The following is a 24707-nucleotide window of genomic DNA, read 5'->3' on the forward strand; positions in this document are numbered from 1 at the left end:
GCTGAACATGAATAAGATTCTTGAGCAATGGAAGATTCACTGTTGTTTCACTAACATAATTTATAAAAAAAAAAAAAAAAAGAAAAAAAAAGATGTTTTTTTGGTTTTTTTTTGCGAAAAAGCAGCTTTTTGGTGAAGTTGACTAACTTTGTGCAACAGGGTATGCTACCAGTCCTACTACCTCAATACTTAGCACTCAGAAATTTCCAAAGGCTATAATTGCTTCCAGAGAGCATCAGAGACTACCAGGTGTTTGGAGACCTCTCCTGCGCTCCGCTCTGGCTGAGCTGCAACTCCACCGAGGGGCTCTCTAGGTTAATGCCTGCCAAACGGTTACCTGCTTCAGTTTTCCTGACTCTCAGAAAAGACGCAGGCTCACAAAAGGGAAGGATGGAGGGAGCATACGAGGGACTGAAAGCAAGGAAGTGAAAGGATGTGTATGTGTGTGTGTGCATGCGTATGTGCTTTCGTGTGTACGGGTGAACGGGCTGGTGTGTATGTGTCCGCATTTCATGGATCTGTTGGTGCGAGCTGTGTATATGAGTGTGTATGTGTATACGTTTATCAGCTCTGTGCAGATGGGTGGCAGAGTGGCTCTTGCAGCCAAATGATTCAGTATGCTAATGAGTTGTTATCTGCGGTGCTGCAGGAACAATATACTGTCTTTCTCGCAGTGGGAATCCAGCCTGCTGGGAGCAGATTACACTGCACACACCGCCAAGGTAGTTATTTATATTTTCCCATCGAGTAGTTGAAAATACATAAATGTACAAACACACTTAGACACTTGCACAAGTTCATGCCTCTATGTATGTGTTTGAGGGTGTGTGCGTGTGTATGTGTGTGTGTCCATAAACAAACAAGCAAAATAACATTTCAACAAACTGACACAAATATATTGCCATCACCACAAGCAGGAGCAAGAATAAGATGGAAATTTGACAAACACTCTGGGTCCTTCCGCAGTGGATGGAGATGTCATGGGCCTTCCTCTTTAACAGGTATCATTGTTGTTTCTGTCTTTTTACATGAAAGTCTACAAATGCTGTTCCCCTAATTATGGAGAACTCTTAATTAATTCTGAATGCTCTCCTTGAGATATCCTGGTATTATAAATAGACTGTGTTTTTTTGTGTGACAATTTTCAGTCAGATAAATCTTTAAGGCAAAATGAACATCTTCAAGTATCATTTGATCAAAAAAATGTCGCAAAATATCTTTAAACTAGGCTAAACAGATTTGCATAAGGCATATTAATTTATTTCTACCAGTTAACCTTTATTCCTGTCAACCCATAGGATCTGACCACTGATGTCCGTATTGTCTTCTATATGCATGTATCAAAGAACACATGAAGCTCATTTGATGGTGTTCATAAATGTAGCATTCTAAATATAATTTTCTTCTTCCGAATGTTTCATATTGTGGTAATTTTGTAGTAAAAATGTATTCAATCCCCACAGGCGTGGTTAACGTTATCCTTAATGATTAGACTCCATGTGAAAACTAGAGGAAGCAGGAAGACAATAAAAACTTTTGTTTTGTTTTCATTTCCACAAAACCTGGATTGGATGGACAAAACGTAAAGCAATTTTGTATGTCAGTTTTGTATGTCTAGTTTGCAGCTTGTGGGTTATTCAAAAAATAAAATTATAAATTACGTTTTTAATATTATTTAGTTTGAAAAAGATGTTATGTTTCAAATGATCCAGAAAAGGGAAAGTTTCTGTTGCATTGTCTATATACATGAATATTTTTTTAAGTTTTATTTCAGGCCATTGAAGACGTATATATGCACAATTTGTTTTTCATTCATCAATCGGTGGAATTTGACAAGGCTTCATCAGCAAAAAGGAAAATCCAAACTACTAAAACTTGTAGAAATTGTAGCAAAATCTTAACATTCCTGTGGTATGCAGGCATCACTAGCTCAGTTTTGTATCTTTTCCTTTATATTGTCAGAAAATAGCAACATAATATTTTTCTTTAAACAAACTAAAATTGATTAAAGTGGGATTTAAATTAATATTTCACAAATATAACTAGGGCTGTCCTGCTGATTTAGATGGCAAGCAGTTAAAACTGTTTGACGGAAAACTAAATTAGAAAAAAAAAAAAAGAAACATGACAGCAACCACATTTTCTGCTATTTGGTAGCAAAGACAGTAATGAACCTGGAGGACCAGATACAGACAATAAGACACTGATTCATAGTAACAACATATTTCTCCTTTTGGTAACCCATAACCCAAATATAATGAGTAAAACTACTGTCAGTGTTCATAAAAAAACACTGATTTTATAAAAAATAAAATCAGTGTTCAAAATATGTAAACATATTACATATTGTAATATGTTTACAATATTAAATACAACACACACACACACACATACACACACACACACACACGCATTCCCGCACACACACACACACACGTGTGTATGTATGTCATGTTTAAATTATTTTAAGCTGGAAAAAATGAGTAATCAGTACTATGTATTTTAGTTGCATTAAATCTTTGGTGTGTCTTTCAGGAGCATTGGAAGTTTGTTCTACTCCATGCACAGAATCAGATGGCTTGACAGTAATCATGGGAAATTTGTTCTGATCGTATTAAATGTGATTAGTTATTAAGAGAATAAGCCAGGGTTATTAATATTCATATTTCCATTCTAATTATAGAAAGATAATTCAACTTAACTATTATGAGTCAGACCAAGTCTTTGTGAATCAAGTAAAAAACAAACAAACAAACAAACAAAAAAATATTTTGAATGTTTTCCATCCAGTTCTGTGACTAGTATCATGTTTAAGGCTGATATATTAACCTTCTCTGTTTGCAGACAGCTATCTAATTTTCTAAATTAATTTTTATTTTTGTCGAGTGACTAGATTCAGATATTAAAATTACAGCCATGTCGTGCTTTTAGTCTCTTTCTACAACCTGTTTGCCTGCCTTTTAATGCAAAACGCGAAGTTACGGTCCCCAGTAATTATTTTTGCCAAATATGAGCATATTATGCCCTCTGGTGGTTACTTGGGGTAGTGTAGGGTCTCTTGAATTGATGTGATTTTCTTACTGAAATCCCTAATCCTTTATGAAATTAGTACTGGCTCTCTTAATAAATGAAAATCCATACATAAATGTTCTTTCAAGCAGAGTAATTTTAATGCAGTTTCAACCAACAAAATTTGAAATAAAAAAATTATGCTCTCTCTCAGTGACCTAATGCAGTAGGCTAAAACATGCAAAGTAATTGGCTTGATCAGAGTAACTCTCAAGAAAAAAACAATAAAATAAATTTTAAGCTGTAACATTTTAGAGAAATATAAGCTGCGAGATAAGCCTCTACAAGACACAGTTGGAAAAGGAGCTAAAGTAAGAAAGTTGTAAAGTTAGAAGTTGTACTCAAGTCTTTTTCATAGCGCTTGCTTTTGTAGTTGAGTCTGGGTAAATCAGGAAGCCAGAGAAGGTGCTATCGTCCTCGCTGCTGGAGTAAATCCCATTCCAGTCTCTCAGGGTCTCCAGCCACACCTGATCTCCCTCGCTGAGCTGCATCAGGACAAGGTTGGAAGCCTGGTCGATGTCCTGGCCGTAAAGGGAGTCTCGTGTCCTCACTTTCCGCACCCCATTAACCACCAAGGCAACCCGCAGGGGCCGGTTGCGCACAGTGATGTGATAAGTGAGTAAGTAGACTCCCGAGTGTGTGACGTTGAACTTGTTGAGTGCCGGGTCCCAGTGACCCTCCTCATTGTAAAAGACCTTATCAAACTTCACAGGCAGTCCGGGTGGAGGAAAGGACCGACTTGGGAACAAACCCACACTGAAAGCAGAACGAACCGGCTCCAAACTCTCACCTGGATCGCCTTTTGGGCCCCGAGGGCCCCGTGCACCTTTAACTCCCCTCTCCCCCCTCATTCCTGCTACTCCCCTTGCACCTGGAGGCCCTCTTGCGCCAGTGTCTCCCTTCTCTCCTGCTGGCCCCATTTCGCCTTTTGAACCATCACTGCTACTTGGTCCTTGAGGACCCATCTCACCTTTTGGACCAGGAGGCCCAGGATCACCAAGATCACCTTTCTGTCCTCTCTCACCAAGTAGACATTCTCCCAAACGTCCCTGTTCACCTTTCTGACCCTTTGTCCCAGCTGTCCCTGGAGGACCCATAGGTCCAATGGTGCCCATAGTTCCATTGTGACCAGGCTCTCCTTTTTCTCCTGCGTCTCCTTTCAGCCCATTGATCCCATTTTCACCTTTCTCTCCTTTGAGACCCAACTCACCTACAGCATGTGAAGAGTTTATGTAAAAAAAAAAAAAAAAAAAGGAGAGAAATTATAAAAGGTTTTGAATCATGAGATGCAGTTTAACCATTTACAGGTATGTTTGTCCATTTTCATTTTAAATATTGTGGCATAAAAGTAGGGAACACATCAATGTTTTTCTCCAAAATGTATCTTTAATGTTGCTACTAACATGAAATTCACACCATGTCGACAAGAACCCGAACTATCTACATATACAAATGGTTCAGAAACCTTCACTGTATAAATGATGTGTAATTTAAAGTGCCCAATTAACCTGGCAGTCATGTTTTTGGACTATGGGAGGAAGCCACAGGACCTGGAGAGAAACATGCACAACTACCTCCAAGATTATGATCCAAAACATAGAGGAAGCAAAGGAGAAAAAAGCAAATAAGTAAACTAAAATTCAGTCAGTCATCCGACTTAAACCCATTTTTTTTTTTTTTTAATATTAAAAAATCAATGGAAATACGTGAAAATCAGAGAGCATAGATGCCTTAGTAATCTCCTTAGGATCTCCAGACAGTTTGTGTGAAAGATTGGATCACATTTACAACTGAGTAGTCAGTCCTGTAAACAAAGGTTATTCTAATCTTCTAATATAACATAGTACCAAATATGTGAAGTGGAAGAATAATGATGCCAGGCTTTCCTAATCGCCTATTAAAGTTCAGTAATCATGTTTAATACTGTCTGTGTCATTCTTTTTTTTTTTTTTTCACTACATATAATTTACAGACATACTGTACGTGTTCATTTCTTTGTATATTTTGGATTTCTTGAATTTTTACTGACATGGTGCCAATTCCATGTCAGTAGCCTCATTAGAAATATATCTACAGAGAAAAATATTGCCATGTTTTGACAGGTGATCCATATCTAGTTTTTGAAAGAAGCTACAAACCTTTCTCTCCAGGTTTCCCTGGGATTCCAGGGGAGCCCGGTAAACCGTTTGGCCCTAGATCTCCTTTTTCACCTGTGGCAGTTTTGGTGAAAAAAAAAATAAAAATCAAGAACATATGTCAAAAAGAGAACTTTTGTGACAAGCAGACAGCATAAATAGAGCGTAAACAAGTATCTTTCTTTTAATTTTTTTTAACCTTTCTCGCCATTTGATCCATTGAGCCCAGGTAACCCAGCTGGTCCAGGAGAACCCTGGGGTCCAATTTCTCCTTTTTGTCCTGGTAACCCTAAATATAAGAGGAGAAATTAAATTTGGCCTCCAAAATTTTACTCAAAGGAAAACAAAGATCCAATCTTACCTGAAGGGCCCCTTTCCCCTGGCGACCCCTTTTCACCAGTCGGTCCTTTGGGACCTTTCTCTGGTGGGCAGCACTCACAAACATTGAAGAAGCATTCATTGTAGTCAAATGTGTAATTTCCAGGGGCCTTTCCAGGGGGGAGAATTGCATCAGCGAGGTACTCAGTTGGGTAAGCCTCACTGTTGAAGGTGCTGCTGTCTGTTGGGGACAGGGAGTATCCGTCCGTCATAAACCCAGTTATTTCTTCTGTGTGCAGGCTGCTGGAGGGAGATGGGTTTTTTGTAGCAATCTGTCCGAGCCTTCCTCCCCCACCTAAAGCACTGATCCCAGTTTGAGGAGGCTTGTCGATGTTCTGAGGTTTGGGCCAGTGTGTGGTCTTGCCACCAGACGTGAGCGTAATAATGAAGGCCATAAAGACGGTGGTCACCAGGATGAGGTCAGCGGATGGCATGCTGGATGATCAGGCGGAAGTCAGAAGGTGGATTACTGGTTGTTTATTTCAAAGATTCGCAAAACAAAAATGGCTGTTTTCAGAAGAGCAGCATCGTTTTTGAAAGCCAATCAAGAGGTCAGTTCTGTTGACGATATAGGTAAAGGTGGAGTTGAATCTTCTCGTTCAAATGAAAAACAACATTCAAAGTTTCACTGAAATTAATTTGGACTGCTGTGAAATATTTCACAGCAAGCAGGTTTAATATTTATGAGTAGGGGTTTCATATTTGAATAAAATAGATGTGCTTTGAATAGCTGTATTTATTTTGACAATATGTGTAAAGGTTTTGAAGGTTCCAAGTTTTCTTATTGTTCCAAACCATTACTCAAACCATTACACAAATGGACAATGCAATGCAAAAATTCACATCTTGTCTTACTTCAGCTAATGATGTCAAAGTACTGCAGTATGATGTCGCAGGTTAGTCAAACACAAAATAGAACAAAATTGTGAAGTGGAAGAATAATAATTGAGGGTTTTCCTGTTTAGATTTTTGTACATCAATCTCTGGTCTGTGCTGTGTTCAATTGTGTCCATCTGTGTGCTTCTGTATTGATCCTAAGTCTAGACTTTAACTGGACTATCATAACACAGCAGTCTGATTTGATCTAAGCCATTCATTGTAGTCTGTTGTACTGTTTTTGTCTTGATAGAAAGCTAACAAACAGCCAAGACTCAAAGCTGTGGCAGCTTCTCTCAAGTTTTCTACAGTAAAGTAACTGTGTTTATTTCCATCCAACTTTCAATAAACTCTGACTAGTTTACCTTTCCCTGCTAAAGAAACATAATGCTGCCACCACCATGTGGCTGCTGGGGCATAAGCACCTTTTTCTCCACAATTTTTTTCTGTCCCCTGCACTCAGGAAATTTGAATAGAGGATTTTTTTTAAGCAAAACCACAGATTTCAGGTGACCTTCAGCATGCAGAGCTTAAAAACGTGAAAAATATTTAGAAAGCATGTGGTTAAAATCCCAAAGACCAGCAACCACTGTCAAATTCCAAGGTCACGCCAATGAACACAGACATTAGAAACCATCATGCAATTTTAACTTCCGTTCTCCTTCCAGGTTACAGACGCACTTTGGAAAAAGCCTGCCAGTCAACACGGTGCTGTTGTTTCTAAAATTGTATTGTGGAACTGAAATAAAAAAGACAGAAGTCCTATTTTGAATAGAAGCTCCGAAATTCTCTGCGCAGAAGTCATTTCAGTTCAAAGTAAAAAAGCAGTCTGCTTTTAATGAAATGGGGAATGGTTGAGGCATTTGTCAGTAACAAATACAACAGCAAGAGTTTGTCATAGAATGTGGGTACATTGATGTCACTGACCTGGAAGATTCCCTTTGCAGGAAACACTACTGGTACATTAAAATTTCACAAATAATATTCCATATGTAATATTTTTTTGTCTGTGTATTTGTCACAAAAAAACATGCTTTGCATACTTTTATCATGCAAAGCAATTCGAATCACCTTATTGCTGATACAAATATAAACAAACTAGATTTGACATGACAAAAAGGAAATTTACCTGGTTATGTAGACTGTGATGATTCTTCACTCCATCCCAACCAAGCAGGGACTGCTGGTGTTTACAGCCCCCCTTTTTATTGCTCATGTAGCCCAACTTCGGCACCTTCACGTCAATAAAAGAACAAAACACAGAGGGTTATCAAGTCGTAGGTGGGCTGGACTGGGCAGATTATGTGACTCTTGGATGGATACGAAACAAAGCAGGTTGTGTACAAAGAAGGACTTTCTTCTTTGCAAATGGGATATGAATACGGTCCCCCAAGACTACATCAACTATTAAAGAGTTATTTGTGCACATTTGCTTTTCTGAAAACAGGAAGACATGCAATCTTACAAAAGGTTCTGTTAGCATTAATCATTTGTGTTTAGCTGTACACGTTCGAACACAGTTTGCAGTAAAAGGCATTTCATAACAAACTGTAAAGGGTAGTGATCACACCGTCTGGCAGTACTTCAAAGCAGATCAATGGATCACTGTACACCCTGTGGGAGGAGGATTAATGTCTTGAAACAGGTGGCAAGGAAACCCTGAGCCAACCATTTACTTCCTTGATCAAGCACACCTAAAGATCAGCCCAGAAAACCAGAGAAGCATAATGGAAATTTAACACCGATGAACTGATCTCAGTGCGTCAGAATATCTGACATTAATGTCAAGCTTCTACACGCAATTCTCTTCAAACCTCTTTTGAGGTTTGCTCTTTCCATCAATGTGCTATTCAGCTTCTATGTAAATGTAAAACAGATTAAAGCTTAAGATTTACCCCTAAGTATTAGCTATACTCAAGCTTAGTTAAACTGAAAGGGTCTTTGGTCTTGGTGCTATTTCCTAGAGACTGGACTTTGGCTGGGCCATTCAAATGCGGGAACAAGGTTTAATCTTAGGCATTCCATTGTTGCCCTGCCAAACTGAAAGAACTTTGTTTATTTCTCTGTCTATGCTGCATGAGTTTAATCTTGGCTGCAATCTGACTGAATTTTAGAGCATGGAGGTTATGGGCAAGTTTATGCTTGAAAACCTTGAAACTGGTATTTCTGATTCCTCAAACGATGCACTATGAAAGCCATTGCCAAATAAGTAAAGGCATTTAGATTCCCCATGTCATTCTATCCTTCATTTCTGCAACAGGAATTTTGTCAAGTGGTATAGATTCTAACCCTCTTTTCAGTATGTTCAACAAATCAAATGTAAGTTGAAATTCCCATGCATCTAACAAATCTGTGCAGGTAGAGCACCAAAAGCACCTTTAGCTAAATCTGTCTCTGCCATATGAGATATGCTTCCCTATAATTGCCCAATTATTTGTATGTTAGGCACATTGGATTTAACCAAAAAAAAAAACCAAAAAACTAAAAACTTTTGGTTCTGGGGGACATAAGAAATAAAAGCTTGTTGTGACATTTATGGCATGCAGTTCTTGGTGCATGTTGTTTTTCTTGTTAAAACAGTGAATGACATAGCTACAAGTAGCTAAAAATTTTATTATGTTAAAATAAGTTCTTTTTAACCCACTGTAGTGACGTATAACCAATTGTAAACAATGTGTTATGGACATCTAAGTGTATAATCCTACATATAAATGTTTTTGTTTTTTTTACATATTATTTAATGTATACTTTTTTAGATATAATGCACTTTTTCTGTAACCAATTTATTGTAACCAATTTAGTGGATTATGTGAAATATGGCGTGTTTTTTTTCTGTACTGAGAATTATAACTGTTCTGTCTCATTAATAAATTCAGTTGTCATTGTAGAGAACGGTAAATGCATGCTATGATTTACAGCGAAATATTTTTAGATGATTTGTGGTTGGTTCTGATGTCTATCTTGCGGGATGACGTTATACTGTTTTAAAGCCGTGGTGTGTGCTGTTTGTCCAGTGTTTCACTCGACTTCGCAGCTGCGCACACTTGTCAGCAGACTCTGTGGCCTTTAGAGTCACTTTGTTCATTGTAGAAACCTTTTCCGCTTTTGTCTTTTCAGAATAAAGGCTTCTCTATCCAAGCTTGGCCCAGACCTTATTGTTTCTCTGTCGCGTGTTTAGCTTTATTAAGACAAGCAATCCACTTCCGGTTATGTCCCCGTTGTCTCCAGTTCTTGCGACAATTTTCAAGAAACGAGGTGTGTAGTGTGAATAAAATCATATTAATACTTAGGCTAAATACATACTTAAGAAAAGGGGTCAAAGGCGGAAAAGGAGGACACCTCCAAGTCACAGCACTGAGACTCTAATGTCGCTCTCCGATGTGCGTCTGACCCAAAAACTCGGCCGTTCAGCGATGGGATGTGGGAGATCTGCTCAGCTCCCTTGCAGCTGTTCGGGGGGCCGAGGATAGGACCAAGACATCGGTCAGTCACCGACAGAGTGGCCTGTTGGTTCTCCACTCGATTAGTGCTTGAATGCGCTGGGGAGACGCTGGAGAAACCAGCCCACGGAGGAGCGCTTTCAGAGCCTAAATTCCGTTTTTGTCCGTCACCGTGATAGTAAATCGATCTCTTCACAGCTCCGCGAAGCGGATGGAGTGAACCGTGCCAAAAGAGGAGGGGGTAGTCAGACTGCAGTTCGGTTGCGTGTGATGATAGGAGACACAATGACGCTCCTGTCTCTTTTGGGTCGGATCATGCGCTATTTTCTTCTCAGGCCGGAGACGTTGTTCCTTCTCTGTATCAGTCTGGCGCTGTGGAGCTACTTCTTTCACACCGACGAGGTGAAAACCATCGTCAAGTCCAGCCGGGATGCCGTGAAGATGGTGAAGGGGAAAGTGGCGGAGATGATGCAGAACGACCGCCTTGGAGGCCTCAGCGTCCTGGATGCGGAGTTCTCCAAGACGTGGGCGTTCAAGAATAACAACGTAGCAGTGTACTCCATACAGGGCAGGAGGGATCACATGGAGGACCGGTTCGAGGTGCTCACCGACATCACCAACAAGAGCCACCCGTCTATATTCGGGATATTCGACGGTCACGGGGGAGAGGTACTGTATCGCAGGCCCGTTTCACTACAGCTGCTGCACTGAGTTTAGATGCGGTGGATGTTGCGTTTGTTTTCAGTTTAAAATCGATCTGAATCAATGAAGACAAATGTGACGAAACCCTAGCTTTTGCCAGGAAAACTAAACTCCTCATGTGAGGAGGGAAAATTTTCCTCATGTAAGGGGAAAAATTATGAATTACAAAGTTTGAACCAAAAACCCTTTGCTTTGACTATTTGGATTTTCATAAACTTTTCAGACTAAACAGTCGTTCCCCCCTTTTCTTTATTCCTTGTTTGTATTTTCGTGTATAAACCCCTAACAATGGCTGTGGCTCTCAGGGAGTTGGCTTGAGGGATGTAACAATGAGCTTTGTGTGCTGCTGTGTGTAGGTGTGTGTGTGTGTGTGCTTTTTGTCCCTCATTCACTCCCTTTGCTGTCAAGGGTCAGTATTTTCTCATGCTGAGCCTGAAGACTTCTGCTTTCAGATGCCATCTGTCACTGAGAGAGACTTCTCTGAACGATGACTCCTATGAGCCCTGTACTCTCTGCAACAAAGAAGAAACAAGTTTAGAATTGACATTATGGTCACAAATATGCTTTCATGCTGCTTAAATATTTAAGAGAGTCGGCTTCTGTTTCCGTTTGCTGGTCGACGTTTCTTGACATTGAAATCTTAGAGCCCATCGTTCCATGACACAAAACCCGTCGTGAATTGACACTTTATAAACAAACTGAACTGAATTAAATGTGAGAGCACTGGCTGGCTATGAAAACACTTTCTAGTTTCACATGACTCTCAGTGTATGAAACAAGTCTTCTTTACTGGTCACTAGTTATACCAAAATAATAAATAGTTATACTTGTATAGTGATTGGTTCTGTAGCAGTTAGATTACTTGGATTGCAAGTCAACTAGTTTTTCTTTTGTCTATAGGAAACAAAACTTTGTATGTTTATTAGGAAATGTAACATAATCAGTTGGTAAAATTCAATGAGAATATTTAAGAAACTTGCCTATCAGTTTCTGTTTCTGTTTGAAAAGCCTCATTACAATTTTAGCAACATTCCAAGATATATTTTCCTAGACTTTTCAGTTCTTTTCTTTAGTTATTTCTATAATGAAAAGAAGCACTGCTTTAAAAAAAAGACAAAAATGATTCCTACAGTCGATTTCTTAAACTGTATCTTTTTTAGCAGTAAGCATGGTTACTGTTAGTCTTAGTGGTAGTCAACTGTGTTTGTTCCCTTGGGCTTCAAATGGCTTGTTAAACCTTTTGTGGTTTAAGAACAAAAGGTTTAAACACCTTACTTCTTATTTAAACACCTTACTGATACTGAATAAAGTATTCAGTATGAAAAATACTGAACAAAGCTAATTTTGAGTCCCTTCCACAACACATCCATTCTGCAGTGTTCTGGCTCGCATAACATAGATATGATGCATTAGCCAATTGTTGACCTTAGTCTAGCTAAATAAAACTTGTTTGAGTTGCAAATGTTGCCCGATCATTTGGAAAGTGATAAGTTGTAAATATCTACCGTAGAAATAGAAATAGAAAACCTCCTGTCAGTTTCAGAGAGCTGCTACTTTCTTTTAATTCTTAAGTTTAAAATAAATGAATGAGTGCATTTTATTGTATGGGATTTTGATATTTCTGGAAAAAATAACTCAATAAAAAGATGTACTGTTGTTAGTGTCATTTCAGTGACAGAATTTAGTGCTATTTTTCCTTAGACAAACCAGAGGAACTGCTGAAGTCCAGCTCAAAGTTTCCATTTCTGGTCACTGGCCAGTTGCTTAGTTATTTAAAAAAAAAAACACTTTACCTTTAAGGGCTATTTAAGTTTAAATTTTGCACTTTTATGGTCTTTTGCCTGGCTTACAAGAAAAGTGAGATGCGCCCGTCCTACATGCTGTGGCAACAGACACAGTGTAGTTGGTGTTTGCTCATTTGCACTTCTTTGTTTATCTTATTCCTATAAACTAATATTTGTTGCTCTTATCAGTCTGATAACCCCCCGCCCCACTCAATGGCAACATCTCACGGCAACGGCTATTGTTTTATGTCAAGTTACTTTTGAATGTACATTAGAGAACAAATGCATATTCCTGTTTACCCATTTTCCCATATATTTTTCCACTCATCTCCTCGTATGCGTCAAGACAGTTTAGAAACTATATTGAATGAAGCGATGCTCCTCCAGAGCCATATGAGAGAGAAATAGAACAGTGTGTTGTGTCCCAGACCTGAAAACACAAAGAACATTTTTTTTTAGACATGTCTGTATTTCCCCCTCCCTGCTGCATTCATTGAATCATGAGTTGTGGCCCCGAAAATGAAAGTCAGCACTGGCTGCTGCTGCTTTCAGAGCTTGATTTACAGAGACTAATGTTGTGGAAACACACACACACGCACACACACACACGCAACTTTGCTCTATGAAATTCAAGTTTATAGCCATAGGCTGAGAGAGGAGCAAAGCCATTTTGATATAACAGTGATGTCAGCAAGAAACCCCGGCTACACATCAGTCCACTTTTAATACCACGGCTCCCATATTTTACATTCACTAATTAAATGCACCAGTAGTAAAATCTTTTGGCTATTAAAAAGGTTTGCAGCTGCATTAATCCTGCCGTGTTTTCGCCTTTTGCTGCAAATGGAAAACTGCACTTAAAGCTCTTTTCCTCATCCAGTCTCAAAGAGTACCACTCTATCCAATTAAATAATGCGCAAGTACTCTTTCAGCAGAACGGGAGGCGGGGGGAGGGGCAGAAAAGTGACGATGTTTCTCCCATGTTAAGTAGGATTTTGATTTTATCTACAATTTCATAATCTCGGGCTAATACCTCTTCCTCTGATTCACACACCTTTGCTGCAGCGGATTTACAATTTCACATTCTGCAGGGTGACAAACTTTGACTCCAAAAATTGAAGAGAGGGTGTTGCGATCGTTAGCACTGTAACTTGGCTGCAGCATTGTGGCCGTCTTTGTGCTGCGCTCAGTCAAGTCACTGCCAAGAGAAGCTTTTCTTCTGAAAATAGAAATTCAAAGCAAACTTCACGTGAAAGGTCATATTTGCTGGAAACTGTTTAAGCACATCGCCATATCAGAAAGCAGCACCATGAATAATGTGAAATTATTTTTAATTATCTGTTTTTAAGACGTAAGAAACATTGACTGTATAAAGAGAGGAATTAAGATGGTTAATTGTACTTTTTGGTCTAAAGAAAATTTTCGCAGGAGAACCAAGGGAAGAAGCAAGTAAGTAGATGTTTGAAGGATGAGGATCTGTTCAATTATTCAGCTCAGACCAGCTGTTTGCTCAATGCAGCTTAAAGGTGTACGGGAAAATTATACCAAAGAAAAACATGTCAGGGCAGCTTGTAATAAAGTTATAATAAAATCTAGCAAAATCCAGTCAAAGTAAAACCTTGTTTTCTTTGTGCGAATTTCCATCACATTCATGGCATTTCTGAGCTCACTGACAACATCCACGCAAAGCACAACTCTGCTCTGTGCCTCCACGTTCTTGTCGTATCTCTCTAATCGCCACTGTGGGTCTGTTTGTGCTCCTTTGGCTTCCTGTCTGCCGCAGGCTGCAGCTGATTATGCCAAGGCCCACCTGCCTGAGTCTCTGAGGCAGCAGCTGCAGGCCTTGGAGAGGGAGAAGAGGGAGAGCGCTGTGTCTTACGCCAGCATTCTCGAGCAGCGCATCCTGACTGTGGATCGGGAGATGGTGGACAAGCTCTCCGCCAACCATGATGAAGCAGGTCGGGAGGGGGAGGGGGTAGGGGAGGAGGGCGGCCGGAGGGAGGGGGATAAATTAACGTGAACCGCAGCAGCCCAGTGAAGAGAGAAACTGTGATAAACTGGGATCAACTTTTGGTGCAATATTTTTTTTTTTTGGTCACATACTCTCTTAATGTGGTCTAGAACAATCTCTGGTAAAAATAAAAAATAAAAAATCTGTTCCACATCATCCTAAACATACCCTATAGGGGAAGTTTCGTGAAAAGATGCAAATACACTTTTCAGATAATGTTTTGTGAAAAGAAAATACAGAATTTACTCTTAGCAACAATATTTTCCAACTATGTAGTAATTAAAACAAGATATTGAGTACATTTTTAAATATTTGAAGTTTTCATGATGTGATTTTAAACATGTTCTGGTTTCTGTTGTTCCCTTTGAACTTCTCATTCAGGTACAACATGCCTGATGGCCCTGTTGTCAGACAGAGAGCTCACTGTGGCCAACGTTGGAGACTCGCGCGGAGTGTTGTGTGACAAAGACGGGAATGCCGTTGCGCTGTCGCACGACCACAAGCCATATCAGCTGAAAGAGCGCAAGAGGATCAAGAGAGCAGGTAGATGCTGAGGCAGTACTGCAATGCATCCAACATGATCTACTGCAACACCCTTCGCTGTGATTTTAGTGTTCTTTGTTGCCATCTGTAGGGGAAATCCAAAATAGCATTCTGTTAAAATGTACTGCATCAGGGGAAAAAAAAAAAATTCTACACACTGATATCTCTGCGATTTCTGCATTTTGATTATGTGATACACTGCTGGCTTCTGTATTTCTATTCAAGATTTTTTCACTTTTTTCTCAAATTTATTAGGTTATTTAGGAATCTCTATGGTGGCCAGTTCAACTGGAAAAAAGTAAAAAAAAAATTTAACAACTTTTACCCACTTTAACCCAAGTCTAGATATCAGTTTACCCCCTTTTACCTCATTAGACTTGTTTTTACAAAGTACTTAAACTTTTGCTCAAATGGTCTTTTTTATTTTCATTTTCATTTGTTGCAGAACAGCTATACCATATAAACCTTTTAGTGGTCATAATCACAACAGCACAATTTGTTTTAATAGCTTTTTTATAACAGAAGTGGACATTTTTTTCTGAAATAACTTTGTATTAATGTTTACTTGCAGGAGGCTTCATCAGTTTTAATGGATCCTGGCGAGTTCAAGGAATACTGGCCATGTCTCGCTCCTTGGGGGACTACCCTCTCAAGAACCTCAACGTGGTCATTCCCGACCCAGATATAATGACCTTTGACCTGGACAAGCTACAGCCTGAGTTTATGATCCTAGCATCTGACGGTCTTTGGGACGCCTTCAGTAATGAGGAGGCGGTGCGCTTTGTCCGCGAGCGCCTGGACGAGCCTCACTTCGGTGCCAAGAGCATCGTCCTTCAGTCGTTCTACCGCGGTTGCCCCGACAACATCACAGTCATGGTGGTAAAGTTTAAAAGTGGAGCTGGGGGCAGTAGCAAGGCCGGTGTGTAGTTCTGGGGAGTTCACACTGTGATCAGAACGATTGTTTTTTACCCCTCGTCTGGATGCAGCAGGAAGGTTACAGGAAAGCTGAGGTGTCGGCACATACATTTCCTCATGTAAGGACAAAGCTATGTTTTTCAATTGTCAGTTTATTCAGAAAAGGACATTTAAACATACTGTAACTAACCTTTGTATGAATGATCAATTCTTGGAAAAAAAAACCATAAGTGCAGAGTAAGTACAGAACTACTACAGACACAGGGGATTTTCTCTTAACCAGCACATACCAGACTGTGACTGCTTTACTTCTGTTTACTATAAATTGCACATGAACAGTACAACTCCACTGGAAGCTTTTGACGGGATGCTTTAAGGAAAAACTGTGTTACTATAGGAAGGTGCTAAAGCTGTAAATGCAAAACCACAGGCTTGTGGTAATATGATAATGCTCTGAATTGTATGCATCTAATCTTTCGTATTGAACAGAAGCAGTTTGTCATATTAAACAACAAGGCTGCAGCAGATCCAATATACTTAATTAACTTGAAGCATTGCTGTGCACAGATCTAACCTTTGAGTGTACAGAACTTACCCCCTGCATACTTGAATGGTTCCTGTTTAGTGTTGACAGTCTCGCCCTCAGCATGCATTCAGCATTAATGCATGCTGAACTGCATGGATTCTAGAAATAAGCTGTCGACACGACCAGTAGGGCGGCAGACAACACAGTGCTCCTACTGTGACTTTACTTATTGAATTCTTAAGAAGCACATGTTTCTACATCTGTAAGCTGTCTTCCAAAAAGTAGTCATAAAAAGTGTAAATGATAAAAGGGAAGCCTCTTTATTGCAAATTCTGAAATGAAAAATTAAATAGCTAATTGGCTTTTTTTCCAAACAAAATAGAATTTGCAGTTTATTATTTTTAATAGTCGTCGGGTTTTTTTTTTAATCCTAATGTCTAATCTTAAGATTTCACCAAGTCCAACAAACAATTATACTATTGTTTGTTGGTTTTGTGTTACAAAGTCGTACGAAGACACACAAATTAATAACGCGCCGGCATCACCGTCTTATGCATCTGGATGTCTGAATGGAAAAGACAAATCCTGACCTTCAGGTAAACCATCAATTTTCCACATGTATCAAAACATTCTGTGGCACTACAGACTTTCAGCTTTGAGATGCTGTGGAATTATTGCTGCGATGACATAAGAACATTTCAACCTACAATATGCAGACACTCTATCTAGGCTGAAGAAGATTCGATTGCCTCAGCTGAGTGCTTCAAGTGGCTCCGGCTGCTCTAATTGTTTCGGCTAATAATCATTTGACCACTTTATGACACTTGTGGTCCCTAAAGCGAAGTGTTCTTCCATTCCCAGAGAGTCAAGAAAAACTGGATTTAAAAGGAAACAGTGATTATACAAAGTGGGGCTGCCTCAAACCACACACACACACACACACACTCACGCGTACTACATAGGGTGTAACACATCCTGATTTTTCCACAAAATACGCTACATTTCTACCTGTTCAGACCTATGTAAAATGTATTCTTTAGATACACATACATTCTAGCCTAGATAAATAACAGCATGGCTGAAGTTCTTGATGATCCTGACTCCAACGTTAGTTTTGTCACAACAACAACAATAAAAAAAAGAAAACGTTGGTTATTTTGTGTCAGCTGATGCACATTTGGGCTGTTGTTTCTCGCTAATGTTTATGTTGCTGATTTTCCTGGAAGTGACCGCTAAATAGCATTTGCAAAGCTGAGATCGATGTAAATGATTTTTTATTTTTATTTTTTTCTGTGAACAGGCTTTGATGGAGTTGTTTAAAAGGTTTCCGTCAATTTTCTTTCTCCTTTTCCTTTGCAGAATGACCCCGACTGAAATCTAATTTGACAAAAATAACTTTTTTTCCCCCCTTTGGATCATTTTAACTCTTTCTAGTCTGCAGAAGGTGGGTGGCACTAGAAGAGAAATTATGGCCAAAATGCCTAGTTCGTTTATTAAACATGCACATAAAAGCTGGGAAAACAAAGTAGTTTTTCAGAGTGCTCACGATTTTTAATGATTATTTGGACATATCTGCCAACAGTAACACTACCCTTAGTAATATTAAAAGGTTTTAATGCTTGTAAAACTTGATTCAGTATCTGAAATCTGCGTCTTGTCAATGTTTTCACCATCTGCAGCATCTCAACGTTAATGAACAAAGTACTGTACTTAAAGTGTTTGTCATAGCGCGCTGTTTTTGACCCGATGAGCAGACAAGACTTTGGGTGGTGAAACAAATGAGATGATGATTCATCATGAACTCCTTGTCTATAAAGGGAATGCTGCTGGTAACGAAGCGGATAGGCTGTTGAAGCAATACAGCTGACTTCACGGACAGCAGCGACATGTCAGAGAAAGTTCCAGTAAGCCACACTTGATTTACTACTGCTTTCACTTCCTACTATTACCACTGTATACCATGACTGTTATCATCTGAGAGCAACCATAAAAACTTTTTTTTTTTTTTTTTTTTTTAACAGGTTACCTGATGCCTTATTTATTGAGTTTTTGGATGTCTCGGGCAGATCGACAAGATCTGCATACTGTATGTTTAATCTCTGTCCTGTACCTCAGTAGAAATTTATAATAAAAACATTTTACTCTGAGAAGTTTGAATTCTGAGTATTTAAACCATGCTAATTCATATAAAATATGCATCTTTCAGCAATTCTATAACACCAGAAGCCAGAAAAATAATTTCTAGAACTTTACATATCAATGTTTGTATACATGTTGTTTTTTTTTTCTTTTTTCTCGCACGTGGCAAGATAAAAGCATGATAACAGGTATTTAGAACTTGTTAGCTCAAGAGCACAGAACATGAAAACGTAAGCAGTTGTCATCAGATAAAGGCATCCTGTTCTGCTTTCCATCACCTGTTCTGGAATTTGAATAAGCTGTGCCCTCATAACAAGGACGCTGTGTCTAAATAAACACATTGTTGTATATCGGTCAGTTTACTGTGGCTACTACATGAGTCACTACGGGTGAGCTAAAGCTGGGAAACACGTGATCTTGTCGGACCGCAGCAGCTATGCTCCCGTCAGGCCAGAAATAGCTTCTTCTCAATATCATCCCTGCAAGTTAACTCGCCCTGAAAGGAGAGTACACAACTCATTATTCCTCTTCAAGCACCTCAATAAGTTTTGAAAGGGGGCCCAAATGGGAAGACAGCACTAAGAATCTTGGGATGACGCATCAAAAGAAGCAAACTCAAAAAAGAAGAAAATGAAATGTTCAAAGTTGTAGTTTTTTTTTTGTGTAAATGAAATTATGCACACCCATTTTATGTCCCATTTTAATTCCAGGCTGAGAGGTAGCAAAACACAGAACACTCTAAAGGAGGTGAATACTTTCGCAGGTCACTGTACCATGACAAAAACAAAACTGGAACAAGCCTTTTCATATTTATAGGGGTGGACATTGTCCCTCCTGGTGGCACCTCTGACTCAAGGTTGGAGACGGCGTGCAGCAGGTGGACTGACTTAATATAGCTGGAACATGAGCTTATTGCAATGCCCACGCCCCCCACATTGGTGTCTAACAGCCCTATAAGCAAATGTGTCACACTTCAGTGTTACCGGAACACTTTACTTTGAGGTGTGTACTTGGCACATATAAGCAAAAGAACAGAAGGGTATTGACTACAGAGGAAAAGTGCCTGAGGGAAGAAAGAATAACATCATTTTGGGAGCTGTCAAGAAGTCACTTGAGTTTTCAGCCAGCATGGGACAACACGAATCCAAATCCTCTGTTGAAGCCCGCGTTATTTTCCACCGCTGTTGTCCAGAAGACATGAGCCTGAAAATGGATCCATTCCCTACCACGTCCTCCGTTGTCCACATTCAGAGGAAGGTGCCGTCTCCGGTGAGATGTCCACATCATTCTGCCCGGACCACGGAGAAATCCTCAGCCAGCTCCTGGCCTCTGAGTCGTTGTGACACAGAGGGACTGGTGTATGTGATGGATAACCCAACTGGCGGCGTCTGGGTGAAACCGAGGGAAAAATGGACCAGATCCTGAAGGGAAGAAAATGTGATCAATGGAACGCCATGGATTTTACTGGAAGAATCAGTCGAGCTGTGACTGAATACCTTTCTGTTCAGGTTCCTTTCATTTGGGTTCCCTAAAGCTGACGATCAGCTAAAATGCAGCTTGTGGAGCGGGGCGAGCGTAAAGGCCTGTTAGTCTCTGGGGAACAGGCTGTACACCGATCACTGCAGTGATTTAAGTGTAACTGTGGGTTACGCTGAGCAAGCAGAAGCCTGCATTTACAAACTCAGTGTTACATGTGTACTGCCATGTGTTGCTCATTTATTGGGCATTGATCCATTGGATTTTGCAGTGGTATACAATCGTTAGAGTAAAATAGATTTTATTATTTTAAAAAGAAGTCAAAATAAAAAGAGAAGTCAAGTCGGATAAAGAGCTTGAACCACTTTCACTGGAATGTGTATCAGTAGAGCCTTCCCAAGTCTGACCTAAGCTTTATTTATTTTTCTCTCCTTTTTATTTATTTATATTCATTGCTAGAGCACTGAAAAGAAAACAAAATACACCTGATTTGTATTTATTGTGTTTAGATATTTTAGTTTGAATATAAAACCTTGAGAATTACAACTGGTGCATTTTTTAAAAAGTCAGACCATATTTCTTTTCACTTTAATTACTATTTGTGCATATGTGTTTTTTTTTTATTATTATTTATTTCTTACTGAAATATTTGGTGTGCCTGACACCAGTGTTTACAATGAACGTTTTAGCATCTGTTGTTTTGAGAAAATGTTATTCAGACTCCCTGAATAACGTTTTCCACACTCCATTAAAGTTTAACTGCCTAATGCAACTTGATTTATACTTAAGCAGGGGAAGGCGTAAAGATTCATGGTCTTGTGTTATGATTGTCAAATATTGTCTATATTCAAAATATTTTATCATTAATTGGATTTGTCATTAAAACCATGTTGAGTGAATTTTTTAATTTTTTTAAAATTGGAAATTTATTGTCACGGTCACATGTTGACTATAGTACTTTCTGACACGGACACTTGGAGGGGCTGAAGAGAAATATTTGTTTACCCTACAGGGCTGTTTGATATGTCTGCTCACCAATAGTGCTAGAATTTCTGAAATTAGCGTCATATTTACTGATTCCAATTTGATTATACATAAAAAGACTTTTGTTCTCTTTTGATGGAATCTCGTGGGTTTTTTTTTGTTTTGTTCATTTTTTACTTTTGTGATTTCAAATACACTTTAACTGCTCAGAGTTGAAGTAGCTATTGTTCTGTGTGCGTTTCTAAAACGTACTTTAAAGTTAATAAAATCCTTATTGATTTTGTTGTGAGAAAAGGGAATGTTCAGTTGCTTGTTTTGGTGTTTCGATCACAATAGATAGGCTACAGAAAAGTATAACAGTTATTGTATTTAGGGCGCTCAAACTTGAATTATTACAGACTGTTCAAAACACACTTTCGATTCGTGAAGTTCGAAAAGCAATGTTCTGCTTTTGTGACCACAAAGAGGTTGACAGGACGTCATTTATTCAACAACCGTCACTACCTGTTAAACAAATACCTAATCACCCATCCCTACTTATTGTTCCCATAAAAATATGCTGTTTAAATATATATATATATATATATATATATATATATATATATATATATATATATATATAGACATATATATATATATATATATATATATATATATATATATATATATATATATATATATATATATATATATACATACATACATATAAGTCATAGGTTTAGCAGTATGTAAGCTAAATGGTTAAAGAAACATTGTGAAGAATGAAACTACTTCTGGTTGGTGAAAAAAAAAAAATTGTGCGACTCTGAATGAAGGATAGGTCGAAACTTTGCCCCTGTTTCCGCGACTTATCAGTGTATAGTGAATCATAGTCAGCACAGAGATAATAGCTTATCTATTAAACTCCGGGCAACGCATTGTGCAAACATTGTACCTGGCCGGTTATGCAGCTGCCCCTCACACCATTAAAGCGTCTGTGTGACTTCACACCGCCATGGGCCACCCGATCTCCAAACAACCACAGGTTCAAGTCCTTCTTCTGGGCCTGGACAATGCTGGAAAATCCACTCTTCTCTACAAACTAAAGCACAACGTCAGCGTCTCCACCGTCCCGACGATCGGCTTTAACGTGGAGATGTTGGACGCCAGAAAAAACAGGAAGAACATCTCCGTGACCATGTGGGACGTCGGTGGTCAGGGGAAGATGCGCGAACACTGGCAGGACTATTACCAAAACGCGGCAGCCGTCGTGTTTGTGGTGGACTCCTCGGACTTTGGGCGCATGGATGAGGCGCGCAGTGAGATGGAGAAGGCGCTGCGCAGCGACCATCTGCGAGGCTGCCCGGTCATTCTGCTCGCCAACAAGCAGGACGTGAGCGGTGCGCTGACCGTCACCGAGATGAAGGATAAGTTCAACATGCGGAAGTTGTGCGTGGGTCGGGACTGGCTTGTTCAACCTTGCTCCGCTTCGACGGGGTTCGGAGTCGAGGAGGCTTTTAGGCGAGTGGTTCAAATGGTCAGACTCCCCTCTGAGCCTGGAGCTGTCAAAGACAATATAAAGGATACGGTGCACTACCTGCGATCGAATAGCAAACCATAAGCTTGTCATGTAAAATGTGTACCTCTTCTAACTTATTTGCACCAACAGCAAACTTAGCAGTCATATTATGCAAATAATTGTTCTGTGGAGTTCACAGATCACTACATGTCCTAAGTTGCTGCATTTCTAGTCATGTTTCACAGTGGTTCGATTAGAATTACATAAATTACTTTGTTTTGATTATACAATTTCTCCTAGACGTTTACATTGACATTCAACAGAAGTGGACGGATATTGTCAGCTCGACACTAGTGGTCGTCATGTCCACCTTGCTGGTTCTGGATGCTCTTTAAACAACCCTTTTGAAATATTAATACACAAAGTACATTCATTGTTCAATGGACATTTTTGGAAACGGTCATTCCAAGTGTATGAAGTGCAAAAGAAAGCTTTTGGGTTTTCGACATCTGATGCTTGGAAAAATCTTGGACTTACCGCATCGGCAAAAAAAAAATAAAAAAATAAAAAATAATAATAATTCTGATTAATTTAAAGTTGTGGTATAGCTGAGCCTGTGTGAAAGTGTAGGCGTTTATTAATATCCTACTCTATTGTGAAATTTTATTGAACTGTGCTGCTGCTATCTTGCCCAGGTTTGTAAACAAGATCTGTTATCTCAACAGGGCAAAACAGGTTAAATAATAATAATAAAAAAGACATTCTTTTTTGTGTCCAGTTTATTAGAAATATGTTTATTGCTACAAGATTTAAACACTGTTTTACTACAAAGAGAAACCTAACCTGGTTTTGTATTGTTTTACCATAGAAAGAGATACCAGAAGGGCAAAATTATAAAGCGTTGTTTAAATGTAACTAACTGGGTTGAGTAAACTTAAAAACATAATTAAAAATCTGTTTGAAACTTCTTATTGCAGTGTTTTGAAGATATCTTACTTGCTCAGAAATACTGATTAAAATATATTGTAAATTTTATTAATTTTTAAATTAGTATATGGAAGTTAAATCATCTTCAAAGAGACAACCTGAAATATTGTTGTAGCACCAACTATTTCTAGCGTGAGCCGGTATTAATCGTTGTTCAATAACGCAATATCAAGAACTATATTATTTAAACTTCAAAAGAACAACAGACGTGTGTTCCTCTTATACCCTTTTGGAAATTTTGCAACAAAAGCCACGGGGAGAAATATTGACATTTGTCAACTCATTTTACTCTGATCAGTAAACAAGCAAATGATGCCTTGACATTGGTCACACGGTGAATTCAAAACGTAAGCAGCTTAAGTCATAAAATAGAAACGTTAGCTGGAGATCACAAATAATGACGTCTTAAAGTTCAAGCACGTTCAAACAATATCGGCGTCGTTCATCCTGGCGGGGCCCGCTCGTCCTCTGCGTCCATCCTTAATGGTCTCCTCGTAAGTCGGGAGATCTTTACATTCCTCATATGTGGGGAGAGTCACGCCTGCAGCAGAAGCTAGAGGTGGATCAGCCAAGGTGTCCCGCGAACAGCTCTCCATGAGCATTTCTTGTGACATAGTGAGCGGCGGCTGTCCGTTTTGCGGCGGGCTGTGCTGCCTAGATTTGGAGCATAGCATCCTCTGGATAAAGTAGCCCAGGGCGAAGAGGAGCAGCATGATGAGCACCCCTGAAAGTTTCCGGGTGACCATGGCGATGTTGTAGTAAGTCTTGTCCGCATGAGGTTTGCAGCAAGGGACGCGCGTGGTGTTTTTACAGCAGATCTCGTCGTCCCTGCAGATGCCCAGTTCGCATCTTCGGTACGAGGAAACAAGTGTGCGGGTGAGGAGGCAAATACTGAAAACTATCAGTGTTCCGCATCTGTTGGAGGACATATCTGCTGGGATCGGAACCGGGGAAAAGAAAAAAAGGAAAAAAAAAATACTAATAAAAAAACAAAAAACTATCAAGCTCTAGAAATCTACGCGTTGAAAGATTCCTGGATTGAAACATAGAAGTAGAGAACCAACGAGTCACCGCATGCCCAGAGGAAAAACAAAGCGACCAGATTAAAGATTCTGAGTTTGAGCCATAAGTTTTCAACAACTGGCAATCAGCCTTTTTTCCCCCCCCAAAAAAAAAACACTATTCCAACAAGCCCGGCTTTAACTTTTTATTGTACTCACAAGTCCTTCCGATGTATCAGGCAT

The 24707-nt window shown here is 39.3% G+C and overlaps 3 protein-coding genes and 1 long non-coding RNA gene across 5 annotated transcripts; 3 read left to right on the forward strand and 1 right to left on the reverse strand.

Moving 5' to 3' along the window:
• Window positions 1-789: 789 nt before the first annotated feature.
• LOC122840818 lies at window positions 790-4990 on the forward strand. Of its 2 annotated transcripts, none has more exons than XR_006372291.1 (3): window positions 790-1001; window positions 3514-3688; window positions 3782-4990. It is a non-coding gene; the product is annotated as an uncharacterized LOC122840818 (long non-coding RNA). The 2 variants fall into 2 exon arrangements; XR_006372290.1 differs by having other exon boundaries at window positions 841-1001; window positions 2536-3688.
• otol1a (otolin 1a) lies at window positions 3411-10607 on the reverse strand. Its single transcript, XM_044133492.1, has 6 exons — window positions 9762-10607; window positions 7588-7692; window positions 5566-6017; window positions 5404-5493; window positions 5208-5279; window positions 3411-4279 (listed from the first exon to the last, which is right to left on the reverse strand). Exons 3-6 carry the CDS (start codon window positions 6014-6016, stop codon window positions 3411-3413), a joined length of 1482 nt encoding a protein of 493 aa, XP_043989427.1. The 5' UTR covers window position 6017; window positions 7588-7692; window positions 9762-10607.
• Window positions 10005-18526, forward strand: ppm1la (protein phosphatase, Mg2+/Mn2+ dependent, 1La). The gene is made up of 5 exons (XM_044133498.1): window positions 10005-10567; window positions 14168-14342; window positions 14777-14938; window positions 15510-18283; window positions 18401-18526. Exons 1-4 carry the CDS (start codon window positions 10169-10171, stop codon window positions 15863-15865), a joined length of 1092 nt encoding a protein of 363 aa, XP_043989433.1. The 5' UTR covers window positions 10005-10168; the 3' UTR covers window positions 15866-18283; window positions 18401-18526.
• A 3169-nt stretch (window positions 18527-21695) lies between these two features.
• On the forward strand, window positions 21696-23447 carry arl14 (ADP-ribosylation factor-like 14). The gene has a single exon (XM_044133507.1). It carries the CDS (start codon window positions 21973-21975, stop codon window positions 22576-22578), a length of 606 nt encoding a protein of 201 aa, XP_043989442.1. The 5' UTR covers window positions 21696-21972; the 3' UTR covers window positions 22579-23447.
• Window positions 23448-24707: the final 1260 nt, after the last annotated feature.

The sequence above is a fragment of the Gambusia affinis genome, linkage group LG12 (assembly GCF_019740435.1).
Source record: "Gambusia affinis linkage group LG12, SWU_Gaff_1.0, whole genome shotgun sequence".
NCBI classification, from domain to species: domain Eukaryota; kingdom Metazoa; phylum Chordata; class Actinopteri; order Cyprinodontiformes; family Poeciliidae; genus Gambusia; species Gambusia affinis.